At 50.3% G+C, this 19,701-nt stretch overlaps 1 protein-coding gene and 1 pseudogene across 11 annotated transcripts in view; both read left to right on the top strand.

Moving 5' to 3' along the window:
- Positions 1 to 19,456, top strand: part of ADNP2 (ADNP homeobox 2) — a 36,818-nt gene extending 17,362 nt beyond the window's left edge. For all 11 annotated transcript variants that reach the window (XM_051840430.3, XM_089304934.1, XM_051840427.3 and 8 more), the window contains 2 exons: positions 10,285 to 10,374; positions 14,869 to 19,456. In XM_051840430.3, coding sequence (XP_051696390.3) covers positions 10,285 to 10,374; positions 14,869 to 18,069 — 3,291 coding nt within the window. In that variant the 3' untranslated portion in view covers positions 18,070 to 19,456. The remainder of the gene's footprint in view (positions 1 to 10,284; positions 10,375 to 14,868) is intronic.
- LOC108176136 (cytochrome c oxidase subunit 7C, mitochondrial pseudogene) lies at positions 7,657 to 10,275 on the top strand (annotated as a pseudogene).
- Positions 19,457 to 19,701: the final 245 nt, after the last annotated feature.

Here is a 19,701-nt window from a genome sequence, read left to right as displayed (position 1 = left end):
CGACAGCTCTGTGCTCCAGGAAGTCCCTCTGCACCTCTCCCGGCCAGTCCCTGCTCTTACCCCACTTTTTGAGAATTTTAACCATAAATCAGGCTTATATAAATAAAATATGTTATATGCTCCTGGTTGAATGTAGGTCTGCCCCCATTTGTTGCTCAGTAATATTCTTTTTTTTTTTTTTTTTTTTTTTTGACAGGCAGAGTGGACAGTGAGAGAGAGAGACAGAGAGAAAGGTCTTCCTTTGCCGTTGGTTCACCCTCCAATGGCCGCCGCGGCCGGCGCGCTGCGGCCGGCGCACCGCGCTGATCCGATGGCAGGAGCCAGGATCCAGGTGCTTTTCCTGGTCTCCATGGGGTGCAGGGCCCAAGCACCTGGGCCATCCTCCACTGCACTCCCTGGCCATAGCAGAGAGCTGGCCTGGAAGAGGGGCAACCGGGACAGAATCCGGCACCCCGACCGGGACTAGAACCCGGTGTGCCGGCGCCGCAAGGTGGAGGATTAGCCTATTGAGCCACGGCGCCGGCTTGCTCAGTAATATTCTGTGATGTGGATAGGTTGTTCATTAGAGTTTTTTTAAAAATGTTTGTTCATTTTTATATATGTGAGAAGCAGAAAGAGAGATCTTCCATCTATAGTTTCACTCCCCAGTTACATTCAACAGCTGGGCCCCAGGTTTGAAGCCAGGAGCCTGGAACTCCATCTGGGTCTCCTATGTGGGTGGCGGGTACTCAAGTACTTGCACATTAATAGGAAGCAGGATTGGAAAAAGAGTAGCCAGGACTCAAACCAAGATCAGGCACTCCAGTATGGGATGAGGCATCCCAAGAGGTAGCTTCTTCCTTACCAAAATGCCTAACCCTAGAGGGAGTTTTTTGCGTTGTTTGTGGAAAGATTTTTTTAAAAAGATTTATTTATTTGAAAGTCAGAGTTACACAGAGAGAGGAGAGGCAGACAGAGATAGAGGTCTTCCATCCGCTGGTTCACTCCCCAATTGGCTGCAACGGCTGGAGCTGAGCCGATCCGAAGCCAAGAGCCAGGAGCTTCCTCTGGATATCTCACGCGGGTGCAGGGGCCCAAGCACTTGGGCCATCTTCTACTGCTTTCCCAGGTCATAGCAGAGAGCTGGATTGGAAGTGGAGCAGCCGGGTCTCGAACCGGTGCTCACATGGGATGTTGGTGCTTCAGGCCAGGGCCACTGTGCCACAGCGCCGGCCCCGAAAGATTTTTTTTTTTAATAAATTAATTTATTTGAAAGGCAGAGGTTCAGAGAGAAGGAGAGATAGAACTTTCATCTGCTGGTTCACTCCTCAAATGAATGCAATGGCTGGGGCTGAGCCAGGAGCCAGGAGCTTCATCTGGGTCTCCCACATGGGTACAGAGTCCCAAGCACTTAAGCCACCTTCCACTGCTTTCCCAGTTACATTAGCAGGGAGCTAGATTGGAAGTAGAGCAGCTAGGACTTGAACTGGTGCCCATATGTGATGCCTTAACCCATTTTGATACAATGCTGACCCCTGTGGGAAGGTTTTAAAGTATAAATTCCATTTCTTTTGCTACAATTAGGCTATTCAGTTACCTTAATTTTTCTTGAGTGAACTTTGACTATTTTTGTCTTCCTTTAAGAAACTTGTCCATTTCCATTTATCACCTTCTTGTCTGTAGGTACTGTAGTGATGTGCCCTTTTTCCTTAGTGATAATGGTAATTTGTGTCGTTTTCTCCCTGAACATTCTTAGAAAAGGTTTGAGATTATTAGTGATATATTCAACTAAACTGCAGTTGTTTCGGTTCTTTTTCTATATGGTTTATTTTCTGTTCCATTTCTTTTTTTTAAAAAAAATATGTATTTATTTGAAAGAGTTACAGAGAAAGAGAGAGTGAGATCTTCCACCCACTGGTTTACTCCCCAAATGGCTGCAACAGCCAGGACTAGACCAGGCCAAAGGCAGGAGCCAGGAGCTTCTTCGGGTCTCCTGCATAGTTCAGGGGCCCAGGTACTTGGGCTGTCTTCCGCTGACTTCCCAGGTGCATTAACAGGGAGCTGGGTCAGAAGTCGAGCATCCGGGATTCAAACTGGCACCCATGTGGGATGCCAGTGCATCAGGCCCCAGCTTTAACCTGCCACGCTACAGCGTCAGCCCCTATTTCTGTTCTTAATGATTTCCTTATTTTTGTTAAGGATTCAATATTTAATTTTTTAAAACTTGGGTTCCTAAGTGGTATTTTGGAATTCTTCCCTTTTTCCCTCTGTAAGGTATCTAATGCTTCAAATTTCCTTTTAAATTGTTTTTAAAGTATTTATTTACTTATTTGAAAGTCAGAGTTACACAGAGAGAGAGGGGTCTTCCATCTGCTGGTTCACCCCTCAGTCAGCTGGCAATGGTTGGAGCTGAGCTGAGCCGAAGCCAGCAGCCAGGCGCTTCCTCCGGGTCTCCCATGTGGGTGCAGGGGCCCAAGGACTTGGGCCACCTGCTGCTTTCCCAGGCCAGAGCAGAGAGCTGGATTAGAAGTGGAGCAGCCGGGACTTGAACCGGCGACCATATAGGATGCCGGCACTGCAGGCGGCGGCTTTACCTGCTACACCATAGCTCTAGCCCCTCCCTTTAAATTTTTATTAATACAAAGAGAACAGTCTTCATGTATTTCATAGATAAAATTCTAAGAAGAAAACCATACTTCCTTCCATCTCTCCCTCAGTCCTCCATCCTTCCTTCCTTTATTTTCCTTTAAGTTTTGCAATAACATAATATTCAATTTACTTAATAATCACAGGCTTAATACACCACTAACCATAATGTTCAACAGGTAAAAAGTAGCAAGTACTATAGATAGAGACAAGTACTGTAAACAAGAATCAGACCATAAGATGTCAGTTTCGTTGTTATACTTCTGTGTATATGAAGTTCACTATCAGAAAATACATAATTGTCTTTTGGGACTGGCTTATTTCAAATAACCCTTTAAATTTTTATTTATTTTCACTTTATTTCTTTTTAAAAGGTTTATTTATTTGAAAGGCAGAGCAACAGAGAGTGAGAAAGAGATCTTCCATCTGCTGGTTCACTCCCAGGAGCATCCTGCAACAGCTGTGTCTGGATCAGGGCCAGCCAGGATCCAGGAACTCAGCTGTGGTCCCCAGGCGGGTGGTGCAGACTCAGCCATCGCCGCTGCCTCCCTTGGTGTGAGGTCGTGGGAAGCAGATGCGTCTTAGTCGCTGAGCCGGAACCCGTCTCCCCAGAGAGCACAGCTTTAGTTGCCTTTTGCAAATTTTATTTATTGTGTTTTTACATTTGCTGATTTCCTTTGTGATTTCTTCTTTGCTCTTAAACTTGTAGGTGTGTGGTTTTCCTCAGATTTGGAAAGCTTTGTGGCATCATTTCTTCTAGTATCTGTTTCTGTTCCTGCTCATTTTTAGCCTTGAACTCCAGCTGTACAAGCATTGAGCTGCTCGATGTTGTGTGCCTGCCAGTGCTCTGTTGGGGTTTCTTGGTCCTGCTTTGCTTTGGTTTGGAACCTGCTCTGTCTTCCAAGTTCATGGCTGCTCCAGCTGCCTGCAAGTTCGTATTTTCTTTGGCAGCGTTTCCTCTGTTCCTGACACCATGCAGTGTGGTTTTAATGATAGACAATTGCATTTTTCATCCAGAGGAGTATAGTTTGGGCCACTTTTAATTTCTTTCATGTTTTCTGTGATCTCTTGTTTTCCTCGTTTTGGTCTAGTTCTTGTGTTACTGGCAAGTTTTAAATGGATGCTGGATATAAGATGGGTTTCATGCTCCTGGTGGTTTTATGGGTGCTAGGTTTTATTTCCTTTAACTGTTTTCGGGTTTTGTTGTAGGACATGCATTCTGTTCCTTCTGAGGCTTGCTTTTATGGGTTGTGGCCCAGGTCTGGATGAGACTGGGGATCCCTGGGAGGCTGGAGGCAGCATCTCTCCGAGGGCTGTGCTGTGCCTGGTGGCTTCTTGGCAGTTTTCACCTTTCCTCGTCCTTCCCTGCTGGTTTCCTCACACGGACCGGAACGTGCGTGCTCAGAGGAAGGGGAGTCTCCAGGACACCCTGTCCAGCTTATCACTTAGTCAGTATTGCAGAATGTCCTTGTTTAGTAGGAGTTTCTTCCTTTTGTCTTTCAGATGGTGAGGTAATAGTGGTTACACAGCAGTTGTAGGGCTTGCCTTTCTGCTGGCTTTTGCTACTGTAGCTAGGGCAACATCTTTTGGTTGGGCTTAGGCTCACCTGTGCATTGCTTTTTAGCTATACCTAATGTTCTAGTGTTTCTCTGTCTCAGGTCTTTTTGATCTCTGTTGGAAACAGAATGCAAGATATGTGTGCTGTGCACTCCAAACTTGTCTTCTTTCTGGTTAGTTCTGAGTTAGCTGGGTAAACAGTGTACTAGCTTTGATGTAGTTGAAGGGAGTTGTATTAGCTTTCAGTTTCTGGCTTAACTAGTAACCTTTAATTACAAAAATGGAGGTGGGCGTTGTGGTATAGTGGGCCCTGCTGCTGTGCGGGAGACCTGTGTTCCCTTCAGGTTGCTCATTCGTGTCCTGGCTGCTCTGCTGCTGACGGAGCTTCCTGCTGTGTGCCTGGGAAAGCAGCAGGTGAAAGCCGGCGTACTGGGCTCCCTGCCCCGCACAGGGAGACCTGGGTGGACTTCCTTTGTTCTCTTGGCTTCAGCCGGGCCTGGGCATTTTGGGGGTGAACCCTTGGTGGAGGATCTCTGTCTCTCCTCTCTGTCACTCTGCCTTTCAAATAAATAAAATCTTTTAAGAAATTAAAAGCAATAATGTAGATTATAATAGTTTATTTTATTTATTTAAATTGTCAAAGGAGGATATAATAGCTGCTTACACTGTTAGTTATTTATCTATTTATTAGAGAAAAAAATGTTCATAGAAAGAGTTCCCAGCCACTGGTTCACTCCTCAGATACCCACAAAAGACCCAGCCCAAGCCTTCAGTGTGAGTGACAGGAACCCAGTCACTTAACCATCCCTGCCTACCACCTTCCATGGTCTGTGTTATCAGGGAACTGGAGTCAGTAGCCTGAGCCAGGAGTTGGGCACAGGCATCACTGTGTGGGATGTGAGGGGCGTTCCTGACATCTTAACTGCTCCTGTAGTCGTTTTTAGAAAGTGGAGTTTTAAATGCCGTGTCTCTACAGTTTAGATCATCACTGTTAGCATGCTAGACCTTCTGTTCCTGTGGTGTGGTTTTCACCATGAGCTTGTGTTGATTGTTGATTGTGGTTTTTTATTACTTGCTTTCTCAGTTACCTATGTTTTGTTATTAAGAGTTCATGTGATCTACCATCCAGTCTGTTCATATTCTTAAGTTTTTTCTCTACATGCTTTTTTTTTTAAAAAAGATTTATTTATTTATTTGAAATACAGAGTTACAGAGAGGCAGAGACAGAGAGAGGTCTTCCATTTGCTGGTCACTCCCCAGATGGCTGCAACGGCTGGAGCTGAGCCGATCTGAAGCCAGGAGCCAGGAGCTTCTTCTAGGTCTCCCATGTGGATGCAGGGGCCCAAGGACTTGGGCCATTTTCTGCTGCTTTCCCAGGCCATAGCAGAGAGCTGGGTTGGCAGTGGAGCAGCTGGGACTCGAACCAGCGCCCATATGGGATGCTGGCACTGCAGGCGGCGGCTTTACCCGCTATGCCTCAGCGCCGGCCCCTCCCCACATACCTTTTTCACGTGGTGTGTGTTGGTTCCTGATGCTTTTTCTGGAGACTCCTGGTCCCTCCCCTTCAGGGCATATGGCCCACACTGGCCTTGGTCTTGCAGAGGTGCCCGTCCAGGTCTGCGGGGGCCTTCACGGTTGTGGGCTTCGTTGCCCTGTTCCCTGAGCTCCTTGACGTCAGTCTGTCTGTGATAGAGCCTCTCGCAGACTCAGCTGAAGCGTGTGGAGTGGGGTGCAGTGTGTGACAGCTGAGCTTTAGCCCTCGGGACCTGGGATGTGGCCCGCTGTGTGTGGCCACTTGGTCTCCACATGCAGTTAGCTTCTTCCTCTTGACTGGGCGGTTGTGCTTTTAACACCAGTTGATAAGCTGGTCGCTTTATAGGGGCTTGCTGATCAATGAGGTTTTTCTGATGTTGTCACTTACATGTAAGGTCCTCAGAAAGTTCATGGAAAATTCCTTTGAAAAAAACTGCATGAATTAAAAAAATGTTTGCACCATAATATATCTTTTACTTCCATTTGTCCACAGACTTCTGTGAAGTTCCTGCATATGTTATTAGCAGACATTCTTGAGTAAACGACTTCACTCACCACTTGGGGCTGTTTGGTTTCTCTGGAATGTATCACCTCCTAGAGAGGCAGAGTAAGATTTCATTCTGTCTTTGGAGGCACCACTTTTCTAAGAGTTGGTTACTAGCTCTGCCTAGGAAGTAGCGAGTTTCAGTTCTCTAAAACCCTCGGTCTTATAGGTGCTTAAAGGTTACAACAGCCAAGTGACTCCTGGTGCTTTGTTGTATCCTTGGCCTGAAGTGTCCTTGATGATGTGCCCATTCTCTCGCCCACCCCTTGGAGTTGTCTGTTTACTTATTTGACAGGCAGATTAACAGAGAGATACTCCATGTGCTGGTTCATTCTCCAAAAGGCACAACAGCCAGCGCTGGGCCAGGCCAAATTGAGGAGCTAGGAACTTCATCCTTGTGTCCCATATGGGTGGCAGGGGCCCAGGTATTTGAGTGACTTTTCCACTGCTTCCCCGGGCACATTAGCAGGGAACTGTGTCAGAAGTGGAGCAGCTGGAACTTGAACTGGCTGTCTGATACGGGATGCCGGCATCACAAGTGGTGGCTTAGCCTGCTGTGCCACAACCCAGCCCCAGCTTCTGTGTTTTAAACAAAGGTACAAGCAGAGGGGAAAGTGTTTTGTACTTACACTGTGTGAAGTGGCTGAGAACAAATAGGAATAGATTTTTTTCTTTGAACTTGAGGGGGAAAAAGTAACCGTGGGCCACGTATACTTTAAAATTTTACTTTAATATATAAGATGGTTTTCTTGCACATCTTAGTATTCTTCATACTATAGAACAGTTTGATTGAGTATCGTCTGCCATGGGGGTGGTGCCGTATTGCAGCAGGCTGAGCTGCTGCTGGAAACGCCGGCATCGCCTGCTGGAGGGTGGTTTGAGTCCAGGCTGCTCTACTGCCGATCCCGCTCCCTGGTGATGCACAGGGAAGGCAGCAGAGCACAGGCCAAGTGCTTACGTCTCTGCCGCCCACGTGAGAGATTCAGATGCAGTCCCTGGCTTCTGGCTTCTGCCTGGCGCAGACCTGGCTGTTGCAGACGTGTCGGGGGTGAACCCGCAGATGGTAGATACCTCCCTCCCCGTCTCTTTCTCTACTGGTGTTTCAAGTAAACAAACAAGAAAACCCTTTGCCACTTGATAGCCTCTCTACCCATCAGGATCCTGCTTCTAGACCTTGTTTTTTCTGTTTATTTTCATTTTCTATGAAAATCAGAGAGAGATATTTTTCCATCCTCTGATCGACTTCCTAAGCATCGGAACAGCCAGGGCTGGGCCAGGCTGACCTGGGAGACAGGAGCTCCATCCAAGCACTTGAGCCATCATCTGCTGCCTCCTGGGGTATACGTCAGCAGGAAGCTGGCTGGGGGTTGCAGGGGCAATCCAGGCCTTCTGACAGGATGCAGGAGTACCAGGTGGCTGCTTAGCCCACCCCCGGACTTGGTTTTTCCTCTCTCTTCCTCGTCACCTTAGCCACTCCCCCCATCTAAACTTCTTTCCCCAGTGAGTGTAGCTGGAGTCAGGCACACAGCACTCCCTGCTAGCACACCTCTGCTCTCCCTAAATCACTCTTCATAGCTGGTCTCCAGCGGGAGACATAGTCACCTGTGGAAGCCCAAGGCTGGAGCTGTACCTCTGGGATCCCAGTGCCAGCAGTAAATACTTGAGGGCTGAGTTAGGGTGGAGTGCCGGAGGTGAGGTGGGTGACTGTATGCTGGGGGGGTCTCTCCCTCTCCCCCGACTCGTAACCGTGTGGTCTTGGATGCTCTCACTGGCTCCCTCCTTCCTGCTACTGTCTGGACGTTGGCTGTCTCTGCTCCCAGGGGGAGTTCTGGCTCCGGCGCTGGCCTTGCCTCTCGGCCACTTTCCAGACCTGCCCTTCTGCTCTCACCTGAGTCTGGGACTGCTGCTGCCGTGTCCGCAGCTTATTTCCCAAGCCAGTGTAGGGCTCTCTTCACCTTTTCCTACATTTTGGCCTCTGACAGGACTTTCTTACTGTGGCAGGTGCAACCCTTAGAGTGAAAAATGCCTGTTCCCACTGAGAAAAAAATCCCTCTGCATGTTTTTACTTGTGTTTACATGTCTGTCGTAAGAGAGGCTTAAATAGAAGGACACTTTCCTTTGATTCCCCACAAGAAAATGAATGAATGATAGTGGCAAAATGTAGTGTAAAATAATATGTTCAAGGGCTGATGCTGTGGCCGCCTGCCATGCCAGCATCTCGTGTGGGCGCTGGTTCAAGTCATGGCTGCTCCACTTCTGATCCAGCTCCCTCCTGAGGCGCCTGGGAACGCAGCGGAACATGGTCCAAGTCCTTGGGCCCCTGCACCCATGGGGAGACCCCGATGGAATTCCTGGCTCCTGGCTACAGTCTGGACTAGCCCCAGCCATTGGGGGCCATTTGGGAGTGAATCCATGGATTTAAGATACCTCTCTCTCCCTGTCTGCCTGTCTCTCTTTCTCTGCCTTTCCTTTTCTCTGTAACTCTGCCTTTCAAATCAACACATAAATTTTTTTAAGAAACTATAACATGAAAGTACTGTAGAGGGGGAACAAGGTCATGAAAGGAGCGAGGCTTGGTGTGGTGCCGCCGTTTCTCCTTTCAGTCTCAGAGTTCTAGCAGTGCCACGTTGGGCAGAGCACCCGGAGGTTCACAGCCTCCGTGGTCCATCGGAGCCATTGTGAGGAGGGCCCCGGGAAGACTTTGCCATTTTCACTGGAAGACAAGTGGAGGTTGCTAGCTGTAGTGACTCTCCGTCTTGGATCTGGATTCAGGCACCTTTCTGCATAGTATGACACCAGCTGCTTAAGAAATAAGGTTGTTTTGGCTGGCACTGTGGCTCACTTGGCTAATCCTCCACCTGCGACGCCAGCACCCTGGGTTCTAGTCCCGGTTGCTCCTCTTCCAGTCCAGCTCTCTGCTGTGGCCCGGGAGGGCAGTGGAGGATGGCCCAAGTGCTTGGGTCCCTGCAGCGGCATGGGAGCCCGGGAAGAAGCACCTGGCTCCTGGCTTCGGATCAGCGCAGCGCGGGCCATAGCAGCCATTAGCGGAGTGAACCAACGGAAGGAAGACTTTTCTCTCTGTCTCTATCTCACTGTCTATAACTCTACCTGTCAAATTTAAAAAAAAAAAAAAAAAAAAAAAAAGGATGTTTTAGGTCATGCATTTAACAAATAACAGCTTTCAGAGGTGTGGTCTCTGAAACATGGATCAGACTTTTTTTTTTAATTTTTTTAAATTTTTATTTATTTATTTTTTTGACAGGCAGAGTTAGACAGAGAGAGAGAGAGAAAGGTCTTCCTTTTTCCGTTGGTTCACCCCCCAAGTGGCTGCTACGGCCGGTGCGTTGTGGCCGGCGCACTGCGCCAGTCCGAAGCCAGGAGCCAGGTGCTTCCCCCTGGTCTCCCATACAGGTGCAGGGCCCAAGCACTTGGGGCATCCTCCACTGCACTCCCGGGCCACAGCAGAGAGCTGGACTGGAAGAGGAGCAACCGGGACAGAATCTGGCGCCCCGCCTGGGACTAGAACCCGGTGTGCCGGCGCCGCAAGGCGGAGGATTAGCCTAGTGCCGGCCCTATGGATCAAACTCTTGAACTCGGAGAATACTAGATATGTTTGTAAATAAACTTATAACTTGAATGCTTAAAAAAATATGGTGTTTAGGGTAAAAATTTACTTTGAAGTACTTTTCACTTTTTTGTGTACTCATGAAGCTGGTGGACATTTTAGAATCATGACTGCATTTGAACTTTGCTTACAGAAGCAAAATGTAGAAAATTGCTTGTTGGAGAGTCTCATCTGTTTGCCTCTTATAAAACTATGATTTTAAGTCGAGTCATTTTCAGTCTTTTCCTCGAGTTTGATACTTGAGGAGTATTCTGTCAAAGTGTGCTGATGGCTTTACTTTCATTTCTCTTTTAGCATGTAGATTTCTTAGACACCAGTAATCTCATCAGGTTTTAATGGCATATTTACCTTCTGATTTTGCCTAACGCTCTCTCTCCCCTTTTTCTCTCCCTTTTTAAAGGACCTTAAAGGCTTTGATCCAGGAGAGAAGTACTTTTATAACACATCATGGGGTGATGTTTCTCTCTGGGAACCTTCTGGAAAGAAAGCGGTATGTATTTTTTGTATTTTTTGTGTTTCCTCAAGTGAAGAGTAAGTGTAACTGTCGCCTAACATCATATAGTTGGAGGTTGCTGGTGAGTGAGTGGAGAGGAGGCATAACAAAGCTATTCAGGGAGAGACAAAGGAAATGAAGTTTAGTGTTTGGTCACGCTGTGAGAGTTTGCTGTGTGTAGAGTTGATGCAGTGATGTTACTTGTCTTTATAAGATGTCACTGGTATGTGACAGACCTTTAATTTAATAATTGTCTTGAATAAAACAATGCCGTAGTACTGAGTGCATAATAGTCATGAGCTGTGACAGCTTTCAGTCAGTGGATGGCTGTGCGTGTGACATCGGTCCTGAAAAATCCCTGTGAGCTAGCAGTGTGTGGCCATTGTGATATCGTCGTAGGACAGCGCGTTACTCCTGTGTTTGTGGTGGTGTTGGCCTGCAATTTGTGTGAAAGTGTAGCACATACAGTCAGGTACAGTATCACCTGCTAATGGTGATAAACAGCCGTGTTGCTGATTGAGCTACAGTCACGTGTCACTGAACAGGGACATGTCTGAGAACTGTGTCACCTGGTGTTCGTCGTCGTATGGATTTCACAGAGTGGTTCAGCCTGCTGCCCAGCTAGATTGAGGTGTAGCCTCCTGCTCTAGACTAAAGCCTGGACCCTGTGGTCATAGTACTGAGTAGCGAAGGCAGTTGTAGCACAGTTGTGTATCCAGACACAGGAAAAGGCACAGTAAAGCCTGGTATAGAAGGTCAACAGTGGCGTACCTGGTAGGGCGCGTGCCGTGAGAGGAGGTTGCAGGACCAGAAGCTGCTGTGGTGAGTGTGCGAGTGAGGCTGGGGCTCCTCAGGGAGCCTGGAAGGTGGGCTTCAGAGACACCGTGTACTTGGTTGCACTCAATATGTAAAAATACTTTTCTTCAGTGATGAAATAGCCTTAGCTTGCTGTACACATCATTTTTTATTTCCTTATGCTAAAAGCATTTTCTTCTTCTTCTTTTTTTTTTTAAGATTTATTTATTTGCTTGAAAGGCAGAGCATCAGAGAGGGGGAGCGGGGGATCCTGTGTCCTCTGGTTCACTCCCCGAATGGCTGGGGCTGGGCTACCTCCTGGGACACCAGAGCACGAATTTGAGTCCCAGCGGCTCCACTTCTGATGCAGCTCCCTGCTAATGGCCTGGGCAAGCAGTGGAGGATGGCCCAAGTGCTTGGGCCTCTGCCACCCATGTGGGAGAACTGGGTAGAGTTCTGGGTTCCTGGCTTTCATTGCAGCCATTTCGGGAGTGAACCAGCAGATGGAAGATCTCTTTCTAATCTCTCTCTCTCTTTCTGTTGCTCTGCCTTTCAAATAAGTAAATAAATCTTTTTTTGTTTTTCTTTTTAAAAGATTTATTTATTTATTTTAGAGGCAGAGAGAGAAGTTTTCCATCCACTGGTTCAGTCCCCAAATGGCTGCAAAGGCTAGAGCTGGGCTGTTCTGAAGCCAGGAGCTTCTTCTGGGTCTCCCCACATGGGTGCAGATGCCCAAGCACTTGGGTCATCTTCTACTGGATTGGAAGTGGAGCAGCCAGGTCTCAAACTGGCACCTATATGGGATGCCGGCACTGCAGGTGGTGGCTTTACCTGCTATGCCACAGCTTCAGTCCCAGTAAATAAATCTTAAAAAAATCTTGACTTATGAATCTTAGGCCTTATTGATTTTTCTCATCCAATTTCTTTATCCATTAATGCAATATACAGTATGTATAGTGACACACGTTTCATCAATACATTTTAAATATATTTTCATTTTATTTGAAGGACCTGGGGAGACCTTCCATGTGCTGGTTCACTCCCCAGATGCCCACAACAGTGAGGTGGCTGGAACTCAACCCAGGCTTCCCATGTGGGTGGCAGGGGCCCAAGTACTGAAGCTGTCACCTGCTTCCTCCAGGGGTACCCATCAGCAAAAAGCTGGGAGGAGGTGGAGTAAGAACCAGGCACCACGGAATGAAATCTGGGCCTCCCAGCCCTGCTCCAGCCTTGTGAATTGGTGCTGTAAGCAGGCTTAGGTTAAAAGAGGGGTGAAGTTAGGGTCCTTTTTTTTGGAGAAGTTTATGTTCTTGTTGGGTAATAAAATGTTCAATAGCAGTTCGAAATAAGAGATGACTTGTGAGACAGGTGCTCATTCCGAAGAAGGAGCAAGAGTGGCTGCCTGCGTGCTCGAGCCCGGGACCTGCCAGTTTGGGTGTCTGTGTCCCCTGGTGTCAGCCGTCTCTGGGGAAACAGGAACAGGAGCAGTTTCCGGAGACGAGGCAGGAAAGCTGTGTGACTGCGCGGAGTTGTGCGCACACCACTGTGGGGACCTCAGGGAGCCCCGTCAGGCCTCAGGTGAGGAAGCTTTCTGTGGGGCCTTGGGGACACAGCGTCCAGGGTCAACGCAGAGACAGCACAGGTCCTACAACGACTCCTCTTCTCCGGCTGTTTTTCTTTCCCAATTGCTGGTGAGCTGATGGTCACGCGCACGTTCTTTCTGGCTGATCATTGTCCTAGAACCTGGACATCCAGGTCTCTGTGAGCTTCTGCCTCATTCTCTGGTGAGCGCTAGGAGTGGATGGCTGGGTTGCACAGTGAACTAAGTGTCTGCTATCTCGATAAGCAAGTGCCATGCCCTTTCTCTTTCCCACTAGCAGTGAGAGTCCCCTTGCTCTGCATCTGCAGTAGATTTGATGATGGCAAGTTTGTCTGTTGACTTAGCTATTTTCTTGTTTTTAAGTAGATTTACAGAGAGAGAGGGAGAGACAATGAGATCTTTCATCTGCTGGCTCATTCCTCAAATGGCCACAACAGCCAGCGCTAGGCCAGGTAGAAGCCAGAAGCCTCTCCTGGGTCTCCCACATGGATGCAGGGGCCCAGGCTCTTGGGCCATCCTCTGCAGCTTCCCCAAGCGTGTTAGTGGGGAGCTGCATTGGAAGTGAAGCAGCCAAGACTGGAACCAGCACCACTGTGGGATGCCAGTGCTGCAGGCGGCCACCCAACCCACTGGGCCGCAGTGCCAGCCCCTGACTTGGCTGTAGAGTTCCCCAGTTAACCCAGGTTTAATATCTCCCTTGGCTTTTAACTGGCACTTCATTAGTGACTGGTGATGGTGAGCATATTTTCATCTGGTTATTTCAATTACAGTTAAGAAATCTTTGCTTAGGGGCCGGCTAGTTCACTCCCCGAATGGTTGCTACAATGGGACTGGGCCAGGCCAAAGCTAGGAGCCAGGAGCTTCTTCTGGGTCTCCCACATGGGTGTAGGGGCCCAAGCATTTGGGCCATCTTCCACTGCTTGCTTAGGTGCATTAGCAGGGAACTGGATTGGAAGTGGGGCAGCTGAGAGTTGACCTGGTGCCCATATGGGATGCTGGCGCTGCAGGCAGTGGTTTAACCCGCTGTGCCATAATGCTGGCTCCCAGATATTAAAATATTTAAAAATGTGTTCTCAGAACCAGTGAAAGAAGGTTTTTTTTTTTTTTTTTTTGAATTGTATAGTCTGTGGTTGAGGCTCTTGCTTGAAGTTTATTCTAGATCCTCCCACAGTAATAGAGTGTGGGCTTATGCTGACTGAGAAGATGACAACGTGATGTTGAACATATGGGATAAGTTTTCTAACCTGTAAACCAAAAGGAAAACCTGCCTGAGTTAGGAGCTACGATGACAGAACCTTAAGGGACAGGAATCTGTGTGTGTGTGCTGGAGAGATCATGAGAACAGATGTGTGGGAAGGGTCCCAGCCAACCTGTGGTCACTGTGATTGTGCCACAGCTGGCTGGGGTGCTCAGAAACATGCTTCCTCCTGAGCCTGGGATGGGGGCGCTAGATCTCCAGACGGCGGTGAGGCCAGCGGTCAGTGTCCACGTGTGTTCAGGTCAGCAGCAGCCGTGTGATGGCGCCGCAGCAGACTGCACTCCTCAGTTGGCTGGCCCAGGCTGCGTGTCTGTCTGTCTTGGGCCCTCATGAGATTCCATATGGTCGGCACTGTGTTCTGTGGCTGGACCCTTGCTTCTCAAGTAAATAAATGTTTACAAAAAGAAAAAAGAAAAGAAGTGGGATAAGGGGAGAAAATACTTTTCTGTTGTGGAAAATTAGCTGAGTTTGTGTTGGCCCGTGCAGTTAGGTCGAAGTACAGGACAGGTTCTGTGATTCTCACGTGACGGTGAATCCCGTCCACGATGAAGCTTCACTGGGACAGCTGCACTGGCTCCGTGGACGGTTTCACAGCCCGGGGGCAGCCCCGAGAAGTGCCACAGAGGCTGTGGAGTGTGGTGCAGGGGCCCCAGACACTCGTGTCTGCTCCTTTCCAGGGACAACTTGTAACCTTGCTGAGGAGGAATCCTCGTCCCCTGAGGAGTGATGGGGCATCTAGCGCCTGGAAGAAAAAGAGCTCCGCCCTCCTGGCCTGCAGACAGGGTGGCATCTGATGGTTTTATCGAACTGTGCTTAAGGCTTCATTTTCTCTTGACAGAGATACCGAACAAAGCCGTACTGTTGTGGCCTCTGTAAGTACTCCACAAAGGTGCTGACTTCCTTCAGAAACCATCTGCATCGCTACCACGAAGACGAGGTGGACCAGGAGCTGGTGATCCCGTGCCCGAACTGTGTGTTTGCTTCCCAGCCCCGCGTGGTGGGAAAGCACTTCAGAATGTTTCACGCGCCTGTCCGGAAAGTCCAGAACTACACTGTGAACATTTTAGGGGAAACCAAGTCATCAAGGAGCGACGTGATCAGCTTTACGTGTTTAAAATGTAATTTTTCCAACACTTTGTACTACAGCATGAAGAAGCATGTGCTGGTGGCTCACTTTCACTACCTAATTAACTCCTACTTTGGCCTGCGGAGTGAGGAGATGGGCGAGCAACCCAAGAAGGACGACGGGCTTTGTAGGGAGAAGGGGCCGCCCGACAGGTACTACTGTAAGAAGTGCAGCGCCCACGCCAGCAGCCAGGACGCGTTAATGTACCACATTCTGACGTCGGATATACACAGGGACTTGGAGAACAAGCTTCGCTCTGTGATCTCGGAGCACATCAAGAGGACTGGCCTGCTGAAGCAAATGCACATCGCTCCCAAGCCAGCCGCACGCGTGGCCATCCCCCGGAACGGCGGTGCCCCCCCTGGCCTCGCGGCCCCGCCTCCTTGCTTTCATCTTGCCTTGCCGCAGAAGAGTCAGAGCCCAGCCGTGGTGCAGCCGGTGACTGTGGCCCCGCCGGTGACCGTGGCCCCGGGCACTTCTGGGAGCCTTACGCATTCTCCGCCTGCCGTGGCTCAGTCCCGTGTGACTCTCGTCTCCAGCCCTCTGCCGGTGTGCCAGAGCAACCTCACTCTGCAGCCCTCGGCTCCTCAGCCCGTCTTTCTCTCTGCCGGGGTCCCACTTAGTAAGTCAGTGAAGCCTCCCGTGTTGCCCCTCAGCCAGCCAGTGGGGCCTGCCAGTAAGTCTGTGGGGCCTGGTGTCCTGCCTGTGACCCAGGCCGTCCGCCCTGGGGTCTTGCCCCTCGCCCAGCCTGTTGGGCCTAACAGACCTGCTGGGCCTGGCGTCCTCCCCGTCAGCCCTGCTGTCACCCCAGGGGTTCTGCAGGCTGTCTCTCCAGGGGTGATTTCTGTGAGCCGGGCAGTCCCATCCGGGGTCCTTCCTGCAGGCCAGATGACTCCTGCTGGAGTTATTCCTGGACAGACGGCGACTTCCGGGGTTCTGCCTCCTGGCCAGATGGTCCAGTCGGGGGTTCTCCCTGTTGGCCAGACCGCCCCGTCGCGAGTTCTGCCCTCCGCCCAGACAGTGCCGTTGAGGGTTCTCCCTGCGGGCCAAGCGGTGCCGCCTGCATTGCTTTCCCCTAACCAGACGGTCCCCTCAGGTGCTGTCCCTGTGAACCAGGGCGTGGGTTCTGGTGTTCTTCAGCTCGGCCAGCCCGTCATGTCAGGAGTTGTCCCCGTGGGCCAGCCAGTGCGGCCCGGGGTTCTGCAGCTGAGTCAGCCTGTCGGCACCGGCATCGTGCCTGTGAACCCGCCGGTGAGAGCCGGCGCGGCCCAGAGCACCACCTTCCTGACCTCAGGCTCCATTCTGCGGCAGCTCATCCCCACAGGAAAGCAAGTGAACGGCATTCCGACCTACACGCTGGCCCCGCTGTCCGTCACTCTGCCTGTGCCCCCTGGGGGCCTCACGACCGTCACCCCGCCACAGATGCCCATCCAGCTCCTGCCCTCAGGGGCAGCTGTGCAGACAGCCAGCTCTGTGCCCAGCCTGCCCTCCCCTCCCGTGCTGGTGGGGGCCGCCCAGAGCGTGTTTGTCCAGGCCTCTCCATCTATGCCAGACGCAAATCAGGTGCTCAGACAGGCCAAGCAGTGGAAAACCTGTCCCGTGTGCAATGAGCTCTTCCCATCCAACGTCTACCAGGTTCACATGGAAGTGGCTCATAAGCACAGCGAGTCCAAGACTGGCCAGAAGAGGGAGCCCGAGAAGCTGGCAGCCTGTGCGCCCTTCCTGAAGTGGACCAGGGAGAAAGTGGTCCGGTGCCTGTCCTGCAAACGCCTGGTCTCGGAGGGCGAGCTCATCCGTCACTTGCTGACGCACGGCCTGGCCTGCTTGTTCTGTCCCTGCACTTTCCACGACATCAGAGGCCTTGCGGAGCACAGCAAGACCGTGCACCTGGGGAAGAAGCAGCTGCCCGTGGATTACAGCAACAAAGGGTTCCAGCTAGATCTGGACGCCAGCGGCAACCTGCTCTTTCCCCACCTCGATTTCGTCACTGTCCTGCCCAAGGAAGAGCTCGGGGAGCGGGAGGTCTACCTGGCCATCCTGGCCGGGGTTCACTCCAAGTCCCTGGTGCCCGTCTACGTGAAGGTGAGGCCGCAGACCGAGGGCCTGCCCGGGAGCCTCGGCAAGCCGGCCCTGACCTGCCCCTTCTGCTTCGGCACCTTTGGCACCACAGAAGCCTATGAGCTGCACCTGAAGGAGAGGCACCACATCATGCCCACCGTGCACACCATCCTCAAGTCTCCAGCCTTCAAGTGCATCCACTGCTGTGGGGTTTACACTGGAAACATGACCCTGGCCGCCATCGCCATCCACCTGCTGCGCTGTCGCAGTGCGCCCAAGGACAGCAGCTCAGAACTGCAGATCCAGCCCGAGCTGATGGAGAACAGCCAGCTGCTCTTAGTCAGCGGAGAGGTGATCCACGATTCTGGCTTCCCTGTGAAGAGAAAGCTGCCCGAAGGCCACTCGGGGGCAGACGCCCAGCGGGATGGGGACGAGCAGCCCGCTACCCCGAATGCCGATGCAGCCCCCGGCCCAGAAAAGGGGGCGAGTGTTGTGCCTTCCAAAAGACAAAGGAATGAAAGCAGGACAGAGGTGCCGGCTGTCGGTGACGACGCGCTTCAGATTCTGGCGCTGGACCCCAAGAGATACGAGGACCGCTCCTACGAAAAGAAAAAGCAGTTCCTCAGAGATTATTTCCACAAGAGACCGTATCCGAGTAAAAAGGAGATAGAACTGCTGTCCTCGCTCTTATGGGTGTGGAAAATCGATGTGGCCTCGTTCTTCGGGAAACGAAGATACGTTTGCATGAAAGCAATAAAAAGTCACAAACCCTCTGTACTTTTAGGCTTTGATATGTCTGAACTTAAAAATGTTAAACATAGACTGAACTTTGAGTATGAACCAGAAAGCTTGTAAAAAAGCCCTTCTGAAGTGCTAGGTGACAGCCTTCTGTTGAGATTTAAATAGGTTGTTCCCGCACTGTGTTGACTTAATCAATTCCAGTGGTTGTTATGCTGCTCCTTAGATTTATTTCAGGTGCTCAGAAAGACCCCTGTAAGGAAGAGACTAGTTCTTTCAGATTTGTTTCCTACAGTTTGATTTGTAAATTATTTTGTTTTTTTCTGTCATGTAAATTAAATCTTTTGATATTTCATGCACGCCTTGTTTTCCCAGTAGTGTCAGTAATCTTATGACTAAACAACTGAAACCTGCACTATTTGGCTTTTTCTTTCCACTTAAGGAAATTCCTCTGTTCTCAGAAGCGTGAGTAACGCAGGTTGGGGCGTTGCTCTCCTGAGCGCCGCACGCAGCAGATGGTGCAGGGGGCAGGGGAGACCAGGCACGGACCTGGTGGGTGGTTCCGTGAGGGATGCTCCGACCGCACTGCCTCAGGCTGGCTTCTCCTTTGTAAGCCACTCACTAGATTGTAATTTTGAGCTATATTTTTTCAGGTTTGTCCTAATAGTTTTTTAAAAAATCATAATTCATAGAAAATCAGATGTTTGCATTTGTTAAGAACACATTGAACCTGAAGTCTAGGGTATAGCTCATAAATTGAGCTGCTTTACAAATGAAGTGACTGTAGGTGCGGAAATGCTTCCAGTGTGGACTTGCCCTCGGTGCAGTGACGAGTCATTGCCCCAGTCACCGCGAGACAGTAAATCTTTAGTGCCTTTAGAATAAACATTGAACACAACACACAAAAGTTCTTTCCTAACCTAACTGCTCTTAGTGGGGGAGGGCCAGGGTACTCAGGAAGGAAACTTTGCCCCTGAATGTAGTCTCTGATCCCAGCTGAGAGCAAACGTGGGCTCATGGGGGACAAGACCAACAGAGGAGCAAGACCTCGGTCGTCTCCGTGGTTGGTGCCGTAAGTCTGAGGCGGTTTCCAGGGAGTAACACTGCTGGGCGGGTGGACGGGCCTTCTGTAGCCCAGGTGTCCAGGTGAGAGGCTGCGGGGTTGCTAATGAGTCGCCGTCGGCTCTGTCCTTTGGATGTTAAACCTCGCTTTTTTTCACACAACGTGAAGCACAACGCCAGGACCAGTCATGGGGTCACCAGTTAGCCTGTCTCACCGTCTTCAGGCAGAAGTACCTGGAGGGCGTGGCCGCTTCTGAGTCGCTGCTCTGTGGACTTGGAAGCCACACTCGCAAGTCTGCTGCATCGCACGCCTGAGGTGGCCGTGAGGCTGGTCTATGATTGTCCGTGTCTTGTAAATCCAGAAAGAGAGCTTGTGGGCTTTTTTTCTTAACCTGTTTCCAGAGTGTCTATTTTGAATTAAAATTTGTTATACCAATGCAAATAGGACTGTTTAATTCTTTGTTAACAGTATGCTAACTCAGCAGTAATCTAAACATGGAAATAGGCACATTGCCTGTCATTGCATGACACAGAGCTGAGGATGAGGGTCAGAGCGTCCTGCTGGGGACACCCCGAGTCCCAGGAGGGTAGTAGCTGGGACCTGAGTTTTGTCTGGCGCTCGCAGTGCCTGTCCACGTGGAGGTGCTGGCGAGGGGCAGTCTCCTGTCTGCTGAGGGCTGACCCTTA

This window comes from Oryctolagus cuniculus, chromosome 10 (genome assembly GCF_051225735.1).
Source record: "Oryctolagus cuniculus isolate XC-2025 breed Fujian yellow rabbit chromosome 10, ASM5122573v1, whole genome shotgun sequence".
Taxonomy (NCBI): Eukaryota; Metazoa; Chordata; class Mammalia; order Lagomorpha; family Leporidae; genus Oryctolagus; species Oryctolagus cuniculus.
Note: the sequence above shows the minus strand (reverse complement) of the source record. Positions and strands in the feature narration are given on the sequence as shown.